A 13,408-nucleotide genomic window follows, 5' to 3' on the forward strand; every position below is an offset into this window, starting at 1 on the left:
TCAGATGTTAAGCTGTCACAGCAGACCATCCTGCAGGCCTCTTGTCTTAGTGTTTTCCTTCAGACTCCCAGTGGACTCATGACTTCAGGATGTCCAGAGACCTTCACCTTTCTGGAGCAGGAACACCCGGCCAAATGCACTGGTGACACATTCATTTAACAAAATCTGGCTGTTATATTGCTGTTGTATATTACTGTTTTGAATAAACAAAATATGTTTGATTATTATGAAAGCTGTGTTCCTTCAACTCTGCGTAGTTCTAATTTAATCAAATCTCATGTTTTCACATCCCAGAGACACTAAAATGGATTGTTTGTTTGGGGCTTAAAATGAACTCAACATAATCTTCATAGAACAAAGCTACAAAAATAGAATACAATAATGACTTAAGGTTTTGGGCCCATTTTATTTTTTGGTTTCATATTACACTGAAGATTCTTCAACATGACAGCTAAACAGTGAGTGGAGTACCTTATATGTACAAGGTAGAAATGAACAAACATGACATATTAGGTTCTTCTTAATAGCAACCCTAACAGTTATTTGACACTGCTTGGTTTATTGAATAATGAATGTGTTCACTTATGGATGCCTTCATTTAGAAATCTGCAATCTGAAAGTGTCAGTGAAATACTTTAAACCACTCAGTCATCAGGTCTGTCTGCCCTGCATGTCTCAAGTGCTTCCTTCTGTCACACACCTGGCCTCAATAAATGTCTGATTAGTGGATGAGCTAATGCTGTCGTTTGTATCAGGTGTTCTGGAACAGACACTTTAAAATGTACAGGGCAGTGTTAATGTCCTGTATAACAGTATAATATATAGACAAATGTTTTCAGCTCATTGTGTTATTTTCACTCTGTGTCTGAAGTTCATCACATTTCTGGATGTTCTGTGTTTCAATTAAATTGAAGTTAGCACAGGTTTTTATCAGGGCCACAACACCATGTAAACTATGTGTTGGGTTTAAGAGGCTGCTCTGTTTGAGCACACCAGCATTTATTTTTCCTCTGATGTTTGGCTGAACTCTTCTCTGTGGAGGTCGGCCATCTCTCTGCTTCTTCCTGAAGGAGATCCATCAGGAGTTCTGATCCTGCTCACAATGCAGATGGTTCTGCTCACTATTCATCATGTCAGCCATGGGCCCTCTCTCAGCGAGACTCTCAACAGTCATTCTTTGCCTTGACCCTTGAATAAACATAATAACAGAATGCATTCTGGATGTTATTTCTGATTTGTTTGTTAATTGAAACAGTGTCTCATATCAAAATAAGATTAATTTATTTCCTTAACAGTTCCTTCTCCTGTTCCCTGAGAAGGGCAGAGTTTAGGAGTGACTAATTACATTTACTCAAATATATTTGAGTAACTTTTTGAAACAAATGTACTTTTAAGAGTACTCTTACTGTGCTGAACTTTTTACTTTTACTCAAGTAATTTTATTTTGAAGCATCACTATTATTTGAACAAAATTGTCATTTTGTCTTTAAACTACCAAAATTTCCACTGAAATTTATATTTTGGGCCCTTTGTGTATTTTTTTTTAGATATTAAATAATTGAAAACTTGATCAGTTACTCAGTACTTGAGTAAACTTTTTACCAAATGCTTCTTTACTATTACTTGTGTAATTTCTTAGTCAGCGACTTTTTACTTTTACTTGAATAAAAACATGTTGAAGTGCTACTGTTCTTGAGTACAATTTTTGGGTCCTCTGCCCACCTCTGGACAACAGTAACCAAATGTTGAGGCACATATGTAGACCAAAAACAGGCAAACTAAGGTGGGCAAGTTATACATCCACAAAGAACAACTTAAATTAATACAGTCATATTTACTTTATATGCATATGTATGCATGTGTGCCACACTTAGCACACTTCAGGGATATAACCAAGAGAGGCAAAAATTGTAGCACGAGTTTAGCTTTTATCCATTCTGCATTCTGTACCCTCCCTACAGGTACTGTAATCAGTTTGTCTGTTTGTATGACTGGCGACAGTCACATAAAAACAGGATTATGTAAGCTGCATAACCCTGTGCATGTAAGCAGATAAAAGAGAGAGGAAAACACAGAATACATGACAGCATAAACATAAACCTTGCTTTGTACTATAGATATGGACAGCCATTAAAAAAATATACCGTTATAGTTTTCTTCATTTTAATGTTCAGTACAACTATTTTCCATGTCTTCATGACTATGTGGGCGACCATAAAATACAATATAAACCATACCTGCACACTGCTCACCTTAATGGCCTCTCTGGACGGACAGCAGCGGTGGATGTCTGGTAATGGAAAGATGGCCTTCAAGGCTTGCCACTCTCTCACAAAAACAACTTTTGTGAGAGAGTTGTTTGGAGCTAATCAATGGAGCTCATTGATCAATCAGCTCCATAGGGCTGCCTCTGAATATTGCAGTTCCCTTATGATGTACAGAAAAGTCTGCACCGTATAGTCGGATCACAGCTGGTAGCTACGGAGGCATCCCGAAGCTTCAATCGTAAGCCAACTTCAGCGGCCGCTTTGTCCAAACTATGAAAACCCCGACAGTGAAGCTCTGAGTCCATGAGAGCAGTTAGCTGAAACACGTTCTGTCTGAGCGTCCACACAAAAAATAAAGTCATGGGTCATAACACTACTTTCTAATGAAGTTGCTGAGCGATCAATCATTGTCATTTTTTCTAAATACAGAGTGAAAGAAAAAGTAATACAGACGGCATGGAGTAGATACTGTATAATGTTACCCACCACGGCTGAAGGATGTACTTTGACCGAGATTATACCGCAAACATACAGAAGAAACGTAAACAGGTACAAAAAGTTATCAAACAACTTAAGGACAAAAACATGACAGCAGTGTCACCTTTTCCTGCCCAGCTGAGAGTCTAACTGAACTGTGGTGCGAAGACATTCGCTGCACTTAAAAGAGCAGCCTGGAAAAGATGGGAAAACACAGTAGTATGCCGTGGGGTTTCAGTCAGGGCCTTCAATAGACGTCAACTAGACCTGAACAATACACACATTGTGCAGGACAATGCAATAACTATGCACCACACCAAGCCACAGGCATCCCATAATATGCAAATAAATAAAATATGTCAAGTAGAGCAACAATGCAGCCCAACAATGCATATATCAAGCAATATCAATGTATATTTTAACAAAATACACAGGCAACAGCGCACATAATTGAACAACCAGCAATTTATCAAAACCTTTCTATGTTCCCCAGTTAAGGTGGAATTGAGCAGCAAATAACTGATACCAACCAAAGAGTGAGCGACACTTTGGTGTTAGGCAAACCCTGGACCACGGTATCCGGAAAAGCAGGAGAAGCGATGCAGAGTGCAACGAACATCCAGGCGCTTCTACAAGGTGATAATCAATGATTTGTGAGAAATAAATGGACAGATAAATCCGAACTCAAAATATGACCTTAGTGCTAAAATGACTTGAAAGAAGGTTAAAATAGTAATACATATTACAATCCTAAAGATAAAAGGTACTTTCCTTGCCATGTGAGAATGTAAGATGACTTACTTGTTTTATTTTATGTACACTTGTGTTTGAGTAGGGAAGCAGGGGAGCAGTCTATTGCTGGGTTGCAGATGACACAGTGCCGATGTCACGATGACAAATGGGGGTCAGAAAATAAATGCAGCCTGTTTACTTCTGTTGATCCAGTTTCAAAATGCCTAAAGTCTGTATTGTGTATGGTTGTTCCAAGTGTTCTAATAGAGAGAAAGATAAACGTTATTTTTATGTTTTGAAAGTAGTTGGTCACAAGGGAGTTGATTTTTAAAAAAAACTTACCAAAATAAGAAGTAAAATGCAATCTATGGCTAAAAACAGGAGGTGGAGGAACTAACAATGCCAGAGTTTGCAGTGCCCACAGGTAACGATCGCATTGTTTAAATTGTATTTTCAGATATTTTATTGGACAGTTACTTAGAAAGACAAGCATTCACATGTAAGGTAAGATGTATTATTTTTACGCCCTAGCTTGGTTGTCCCCAGAAAAGGTTTGAGTGCTAATGTTGTCATCAGCTAGCTTAGTGCTAACATTGGCATTTTACATCTTACTTTAATATTTTTAAGGTTGTTCAAGTGCAGCAAGTGATGTAGACGCCCAAGACTGGACCCCTACTGTTAACCTGGGCTGTAACTATTTCCCCATTTTCTCTGGCCACAAATCCATGTTTTTAATGGGGTTTCTGTAGATCACTGCAAATGGTTGACCTGCATTGTAGAAATGCAGTATGAAGTCCAGAATTTAGTTGGGTTTACAGAAGCTAAATACATTATTTACAAGTAGATCCAAGCACATAGAAATAACCTGGGTTAGCTTGTTGTTTGAAATAACATTGTTATCATAGACTACTCACCCGGCAAAAACAAGTCTACAGCCATTTAATGCTCCTTTTGATCCTAAATGGTTGTAGGCCTTTGAAAGCTTTCATGCGGCTCATTGAATAATATGAGGTCCGCAGCATCAGATAGTTAGTTATGTCATTGTCAATTGCCTCGACACCGGGTAAATCCTCAGGATTATATGATAAGTCCGATCCTATATGGATCATGTATTGTTTTGAGATACCTTGTCTGTGCTAGCCCATTTAAGGCATTAGTATATTCGTTGTGATACATTTTGCTCTGTTTTGAACCTGAGAAATTCACTTCCGGAGCCCCACTTGTATTTCGCATGTCATCCGGGTCACATGTCTGAAACCCAGCAATTGCTGTCGAACAATTGCTATTACACAGAGTGTTCAGACAGAGGGCTTTTGTCACACCGCCTTCATTTCCATGGAGACCGGTTTTAAGGTTGCATGGATGCTTAGTTCATTGTTTGGAAGCTTGTTCTCTATTAAGTTCAAGTATGTTCGATTACTTGTAAACGCTACTTTAGTTGATCTAAAAATGTGGAACCACACTGTGTTAAATGCATATTCTACAATAGCAATGAAACCTACAGAAATAGTAATATGAGAAAGGTATATATCTTCAAAATTTAGTAAACCAAATATTTTTCAACTATTACCTGTCTGAATAATATCAGTATTTAACTTTCACTCATTGGGGAAAGCTAGCGGGACTTTTTAAAACGATGTGCCAGGAGTGAGGCGTTCTCTCCCGGCACACCAAACCTGGTGAGCCCAGCTAGCTGACAGCTGGTCAGGGAGCTGGCTGTTAATGCAGACATATCAGAAAATTAACAATTAGGTGATGAATTGATGAATAGAGCAGATATTTGAGACTTGCGCAGCTAGGAGTCTTCAAATTCGGACAGGCCTTGTCGCCACACTATGATGTAAGTGGCCTTCAAATCCAGCCTTTGGACACAGCTTTTCATTCTATTGGCTGAAACAATGCCAGGCGATGGTACATCTTTGTTTTGAGAGAGAGCAGAAAAGAATTCGCAAGCGAGCAAAGAGGTTTGCAAGCAGAGGTTTGATCCGAGCAGAGGGAAGTCCATCCATCCATCTATCCTCTTCCATAGTTACAGGAGTAGCAGGAAAATAAAAACTTGCCAGGTGTAAAGACTGGCCATGCCTCAAACCTACCTGCTGGAAACTTTCTCTCAAATGACTCTGGTCCTCAGGATGGCAAAACTCCAGAATGTCCTTTCCCAGCAGGTCCTAAAGTTTTAGGACAACAAAAGATTAACTAAGATTTATCATACCAAAAGAGACTGAACAAATTCTGTACAAAAGAAATCCCACAGAATCTCACTCAAAATCCACAACCGTTATGATGTCTAAACAGAAGAAATCACACACTAGAATCTGGGTTCTTTTCCTGACATATTGACTTAAATAATGTAGTAGAATCTGATCTGTTTCCTTCGGTTGGTTTCTTCTTTCAGGATCACAGTGGCATATTCATGCTTGGCAGTGACAAGCAATAGCTGGAGGAAATGTTTTAACTTAATTGGAAGTAATCTGTGAACTGCATCAAATATGGGGTTATGTTTTCTGGTCAGTATCCAGCTAAGAGTTAAAAAAAAAACAGGCAAAGTTTAGTAAATCCTCCAAATCATCTTTATCAGTATATCCATGCTGTAAATTTTACAAGAGATGAGCCACAATATTTACAAATAGAGCAAAGCCACATATTTTACTGTAGTTGATAATGTTTGTGAAGCTACAATATTGCTAATTCCAATTACTAGTAACCATTGCATGCTCATAGGTGGTAACTGGCACTACAGGTGCTAGTGCTAAAATATCATGAAAAAGATAAGACTTCTGGTTGGACTGGAAGATGGAGTAGACGGTTTTTCTGAAGCTCCCGCCTCTAACACTACTAATATATTAAATTCCACTTCTTGTTTGATATCTCAAAAGTAACTATAGTGCTGTATTGGAATTGCGACCAGTTAATTAGACAATGACATGCAGAGCAAAAAAAAAAACCTAGCAGAGCCTAGGAGATGCAAGGCAAGTTAAAAATGTGAAAGGGAAACCCATTTCACATTTTTGAAGATTACTGTTTGGAGGTTTTACAGCAGCACTCGGCTTACCACAGAATCATGAAAGGACTATATGATCGGGGACTCAAGCCTGCATTGCGCTACCCAGCCAAACTGTTCAGAATGGGAGTCAAAAGTTCCTGGCTTCACCTGATGACGCCAGATCTCACTGGATCTCTTCATCTGTCCAGCTCACGTCCACCAGCGGAATAATTATTAGTTGGATTTATTATTGCTATTAAATATGCCACTTGCAGAACTCAGATGGTTCTTCATAGCTTGTGTAATACAAAGCTGACTCTAGAATTTCTTTACTTGATTATTATTTTTCTGATTAATCTGTACAATTAAAATTAACTCTGGACTTGACTATTTTTAGAGAGACTGTACTAGAATGTCATGATGACCAATAGACTACTCATTAAGAGCCAGTATATCTGTATTGTGTATTATGATTGTTGTATTATGTTGATTTAACTGTTACGGAGTTTCTCAGAAGTTCTTCTACAGTTGAATTTGTGGCTGTCTGGTTTGAACTGGTTGCCTTCCAACAAATGACTATTCTGATTTTGGGAAGAGGAAAATGGTAGTCTATACTGATGGAAGTCTCGCAGGGGATAGAAGATGCCCTGCTGTGCGATGGACACTTAAATTTTTGTTTCTGCCTTAAAGGGGTCGGGGTCCAGATATGCATGTTTTCCGTGGAGATGTGTATGTTAGTGCGTGTCCTTTACCGTTTTTTTTCTCTGTCTTTTTCTTTTTTTTTCTTTTTCTTTCTCTACAGTTGCCGGCCAATGATATGCCAAGTGCCAGTTTCCTTCGAGCCAAAACCGGACTGCCATACTGCAATGTATATACTGTACGTCTTCGGGAATAGTAAGGTATGACCAGCACAGGTAATAATTTGACGGTTGTTTCGTGAAACCTGAGAGGTTTTGGAAATGCCACCAAGATTACTAAGGCTATGGCTTATTTGCAGCAACTTAAAGGGGACATACTCTTCTTACAAGAGACACACCTTCGTAATAGGAAGATAATGTGATTTAAAAGAAGTTGGATTAGCCATGTATTTCATTCTAGATTCAATGCCAAGGCTCGAGGAACAGCCATACTTATTCGTAATAATATTATGTCTGAATAACACAAAATAATAGCAAACACAGAGGGCCGTTTCATAATTGTGTTCAGCATAATTGTGTTAGAGGCATATATGAGAGTTCAGCTCATTAGCTTTATTTCTAATTTGACAAGGACAGATTGCAAGAGTTAGAAGTGGATTCTAACTATGCAGCCAACCTGGATCCTGACCTTTATAATGAGCATGTTAAACTCCAAATCGATTTCAATTTGACTACCTCTATGACTGCTCTACTTCAACTAAAACAGACTTTTTTGACTCTAGCAACAAAGCGGGGAAGCTTTAAGCTTTCCAGGTGCACGCTCAGGCAACCTTCAAACTGATCGCGTTCATCAGATCAGCTACAGGGGACATTCTCTCTGATCCCAGCAAGATAAATGATAGATTTGCATCATTCTATTCAGAATTGTATACCTCCCTAACTCCGACCATCCTCACATGATTTACTTAATGATATCAGCTTTCCACAGATAGATAATGAATTGATAAGAGGTCTAGGTAGGTCCTATCATTATTATGGAGGAGCAGGAAACTACCAAGTCCATAAATTAGGGCAAATCCCCTGGCCCTGACGGTTTCTCTTCAGAATACTATAAGGCCAATGTGGATCTTCTGGTGCCAGTCTTGATATACAGTATGTGTATAATGCCCTAATTAAACAGGAGTCTGCCTAGCACCTTATCAGAGGCAACAATATCCCTGATTCTTAAGAACGAGAAAGATCCCTCATTGTGTAGTAGCTACAAGACCCATTTCCTTCCCGAATGTAGATTTTAAAATTTTATCTAAAATTCTTGCAACCCGTCTCCAGGAAGTACTTCCCCTCATTATTTCATTAGATCAGACAGACTTTATAAATGGGCGGCAGTCATTCCATAACACTAGATGTCTTCTCAATATTATCCATAGCCAGGCACCTTATCACCTGAAATAATTGTATTTCTCGATGCAGAGAAGGCATTTGACCAGGTTGAATGGGGGGTTTTATATGAAGTAATAGAAAGATATGGCTTTAATAATGATTTCATCCTTTCGGTTAAGCTGTTGCACTTATCACCGGTGGCCTCAATTAAAACAAATGACATGGCGTCTTCACCCTTTCCTCTTGGAAGGGGAATGAGGCAAGGATGCCCTCTGTCCCCTTTGTTATTTGCTATCGTAATAGAGCCTCTAGCCATCTGGTTGCGTGCCGAGGAAGGTTTTATATACAGTGAACCCTCACTATTTCGCGGTTCACCTTTCGCGGTCTCGCTGCTTCGCGGATTTGCATCATGCATTGTGTTCTGCATTCTGATTGGCTAAGCAGTCTCTCCACTTCTTCTCTACCTGTGTGTCAATAACTTTGCGGGTAATATGTACACGTACGTAAAACAGCTTGCCAAATTTAACATAATCGATGGTGGCATGTCGGTTTATAAGAATCTTTTTGCCCAGAAGAAAAAAGAGCGACAACAACTACCGATGACTGTGTTCTTTTCTCGAAAAAACGCACCTGCACCGCGGGCTTTAGAAGGGAAAAAAAACCCCGCTACAGAGCGGAGTCAGGATGCAACAGCTCAGTCAGAAAAGCAGTGAAATACACGCAAGTCACTATTTGTCCTACTGTACTTTGTTGGTTTTTTTTCATAATCATTTTTTATTTTCTCCCGTTCTAATCCAATGACTCAGGTCGCGGTGGGGCGGCGCTGATCTCCGCAATTCGGGCACGGGAATCCACCTTCAGTTCGTATTAAAATTATTATTTTACAGTATAGTAGTTATTTGTAAAAAAAGAAAAAATGTTTATACAGTACTTTTTATTTGTTATACAAATGTTTGGGCCTGTAAAAAGGTTTTGTTCTTTGGTTTCAATGTAGAGTATTTAATTATGCTGTATAATAATTATAAAAAATAAAGGTGGGACATGCGAATCTGGTTAAAATGGTCATTTCCCCCAAATTTTTGTACCTGTTCCTATACTAATTACATAAACATTTTTTGATAAATTGCACAAGGAAATATCTCAATTCTTATGGCTTAAAAAACCTGCCAGACTTCGTAAATTAGTGTAAAGTCTGGTCTGCCCTCAACATATGAGGGCTCTTCCGAACTTCAGGCAGTAGTACTGGGCAGCTAATATACAGAAACTATTATATTGGGGGTGTGATGCTGATGCCTCACCTGCCTGGGTGCAGATTGAAAGGGCATTTTATTCATTGTCCTCTGCTGAGCTTTGTTCTCAGCTCCCTCTTCCCCTCTCCGTGGTAGAGTACAATCCCATAGTCAGGGCTACATTAACTATCTGGAGCCAATTCAGGAAAAAGCTTGGCCTGCATGGGCCTTTATACAAACTCCTTTAGCCAAAAATTATAACGTTATGCCTTCAGTCACTGGTGTTGTCTTTAGCTTGTGGCATGGCAGAGGGATCAAGACAGTAAAAGATCTTTATAGTAACAATGTCTTTTTATCCTTTGCTGAACTATCATTTAAATTCAAATTGCCCAATTCCCATCTCTTTCCGTTCTTTCAGGCCAGAGATTATGTTAAAAAGGTGTTTCCGCACCTAATCGACCCCCTGAAACACTTTTGGATACTCTCCTGCAATTAGACCCACAACGGGAAAAAATTATTTCCTTTTTATATAATTCAATTAATAATAATGCCTCAAAGTTTGCAGCGGTTGTCAAAACAGCATGGGAGTGGGAGCTGGTTGCTGAAGTGGAGGAGGAACAGTGGGAGGCTGCCAAGAATTTAATTCATAAATACTCAATTTGTATATACTCAATGCCCGGCATGCCTTAATCCAGTGAAAAATATTCTATAAAGTGCATTAAACAAATACAAAATTAGAAAAAATTTACTCATCAGTCAGTGACCCTTGTAATATGTGCGGACAGTCGCCAACTAACCATACCTACATGTTTTGGGCCTACCCAAAGCTAAGCGGGTTTTGGGGTAACATTTTTAAAATACTTAGTCAAGCATATAATCAGACAACTGTCCCCAATCCATTGTGAGCTATATTTGGCATCACTCCAGACTTGAGCCTTTTGCATTCTCTAAAACAGGCTCTAGCTTTCACTACCCTTTTGGCTCGCAGACTTACTGTATTCTACTTAAGTGGAAACTAATCATCCTCCCATCTCATGACCACTGGTTTAGAGAAGTTCTTTACAACCTGAAGCTGGAAAAACTCTGATTTTCACTTAAGGGTTCCATCAGCATATTTATGGAGACTTGGAAACCTTTCCTATCTTCAATGGTTACCATCAACTTGCTCCGTGAAACAGAAGCAAATTAAACTATCTGTAGGCCCACATATCTTTATCCAGTTATTCCAATTATAATTTTATATATTTTTTCTCTTTCTCTGCCTCTTTGGAATGTGTGTTGACTGGACTTGAAGCAACATGTATTCTGTGCCTCTCCTCTCTTCCTCCAGACTCTGGGACCTTGATTTCCAAAAGAAATTCAAAATTGACTTTCATCAGAGAAAATATCTCTGGACCACTCAATAGCAGTCCAGTCCTTTTGTCTTTAGCTCAGGTGAGATGCTTTTGATGATGTCTGTTGTTCAAGAGTGGCTTGACAAAAGGAATGTAACATCTGAAACCCATGTCTGTGTGGTGATTCTTGAAGCACTGACTCCAGCAGCTGCAGTCCACTCTTTGTGGATTTCCCCAACATTTTTCAGTGGGTTTTGTTTCACAATTCTCTCCAGGATGCGGTTATCCTGATTGCTTGTCCAGTTTTTTCTACCACATCTTTTCCTCCCATTCTCCTCTTTATGAATGTGCTTGAACATGGAGCTCTGAACAGCCAGGATCTTTAGCAATGACATTTGCGTCTTACCTTCTCGTGCAAGACAGTCATCCCGATGGTTGTGGATGACTGTGGATAAATAGTCTTGACTGAGAGACTATTTAAAAGTGTTTGCATGTGTTTTGAGTTAATTAGATCAGTGTTTTTCAACCACTGTGCCGCGGCACACTAGTGTGCCGTGAGTGATCGTCAGGTGTGCCGTGGAAATTTCACCTAATTGGTCTAAAAAGATTTTTTGAAAACAAATTAATTATCTGCAAATAATATGCTATCTTCGAGTGTCTGTGCTGTAGTAGTGACTAGCGGCATAATCATGTAATTTCCTTACCACTAGATGGCAGTAGGTACATAGCATTGTACGTTAAAACAAGAGAATTAGTGATGCGTGAATGTGACAGGTAGCGGTGAGAGCGTTGTATCTAGCAAGACTGTGATGACAGTGATGGAAAAGTTTTTGAAAAGAAAAAATGCTAACTCCGATCTGGTCCCTGGACAAAATTCGGACCCAGGTGAAGGCCCTAGTATGAGTGGATATCAACAGAATGCAAATACCGTGAGCTCGAGACAATACAGTGAGAGTTACATTTCATTTGGATTTACTTTTACTGGGGATGCAATGATACCGACTCCGTTATGCTTGGTATGCGGTGAAAAGCTATGCAACAGTTCTATGGTACCAAGCAAGCTTAAACGCCATCTCCAAACAAAACACCCTTCGCTTCAAAACAAGAAAGCAGACTATTTTGTTCTCCTGCGTAAACACATGGAGAAACAGGCAACTTTTATGAGAAAAACCACAAAGGTAAATGAGAGAGCCCTTAAAGCTAGCTACCACGTAGCTGGACTTGTAGCTAAATCAAAAAGGTCCCACACTATGGCAGAGACATTAATATTACCCGCATGCAAAGCCATTGTAAATGAGATGCTTGGACCTGAAGCGGTTAAAGAAATAGCAAAAGTCCCTCTCTCAGATAACACAATTTCCAGACGTATTGATGGCATGTCTGCAGAAATCAAAAGTGTGGTTTTAGAAAAGATCCGTACCAGTGAGAAATTTGCATTGCAACTTGACGAGTGTACTGATATTAGTGGACATGCTCAACTCTTGGCGAATGTGTGTTTTGTGGATGGAGATGCAATCAGAGAAAACTTCCTATTTTGCAAGGCATTGCCAGAAAGGACAACAGGAGAAGAAATTTTTCGGGTCACATCAGAATATCTTGAACAAGGAGGACTTAAGTGGGAAAACTGCACGAGTGTCTGCACTGATGGAGCTGCAGCCATGGTCGGGCACACCAAAGGCTTTGTAAGCAGAGTGAAGGAAAGAAACCCAGATGTAATTATTACGCACTGTTTCTTACACCATGAGGCCCTCATGGCCAAGACTTTACCAGCAGACCTAGCGCCTGTGTTGAATGATGTTGTAAATATGGTAAACTTTGTGAAGGCACGATCTGGGAAAAGCCGCATATTTGCATCTTTGTGTGAGGAAATGGGAGCGGAGCATAAGACCTTGTTGTTTCATATGGAGGTCCGATGGTTGTCGCGGGGCAAGGTACTAGCCCATGTGTATGAGCTGCGGGAGGAACTCAGAGTGAATCTGACAAATGAGGGGTCCGATTACGCAAAGCTGCTTGCAAGTGATGAGTGGTGTGCAAGGCTGGCATACCTGGCGGATATTTTTCACCATCTGAATGAACTGAACACACGAATGCAAGGCCGAAATGAAAACCTGCTCACAAGTACGGATAAAATAACAGGATTCCGCTCAAAGGTGCACCTCTGGCAACAACATGTGGAAAGTGGCAACCTTGAAATGTTCCCACTAACCAAGAAATGGCAAAATGTTCACACTGCTGCACTGTGTGAAATAATAGGTACACATTTAAAAACTCTCCAGGAGAAGATGTCATTTTATTTCTCTTCAGCCTTCACTGAATGCCTTGACTGGGTTAGGGACCCATACAGCTCAGCAATTGTTGGAAAGAACAT

At 39.6% G+C, this 13,408-nt stretch overlaps 1 protein-coding gene across 2 annotated transcripts in view; it reads right to left on the reverse strand.

The window, feature by feature from the left end:
* Positions 1-13,408, reverse strand: part of arnt2 (aryl-hydrocarbon receptor nuclear translocator 2) — a 79,622-nt gene that overhangs the window by 27,606 nt on the left and 38,608 nt on the right. For both annotated transcript variants that reach the window (XM_028014867.1, XM_028014865.1), the window contains exon 11: positions 5,570-5,644. In XM_028014867.1, coding sequence (XP_027870668.1) covers positions 5,570-5,644 — 75 coding nt within the window. The remainder of the gene's footprint in view (positions 1-5,569; positions 5,645-13,408) is intronic.

The sequence above is a fragment of the Xiphophorus couchianus genome, chromosome 4, assembly GCF_001444195.1.
Source record: "Xiphophorus couchianus chromosome 4, X_couchianus-1.0, whole genome shotgun sequence".
NCBI classification, from domain to species: domain Eukaryota; kingdom Metazoa; phylum Chordata; class Actinopteri; order Cyprinodontiformes; family Poeciliidae; genus Xiphophorus; species Xiphophorus couchianus.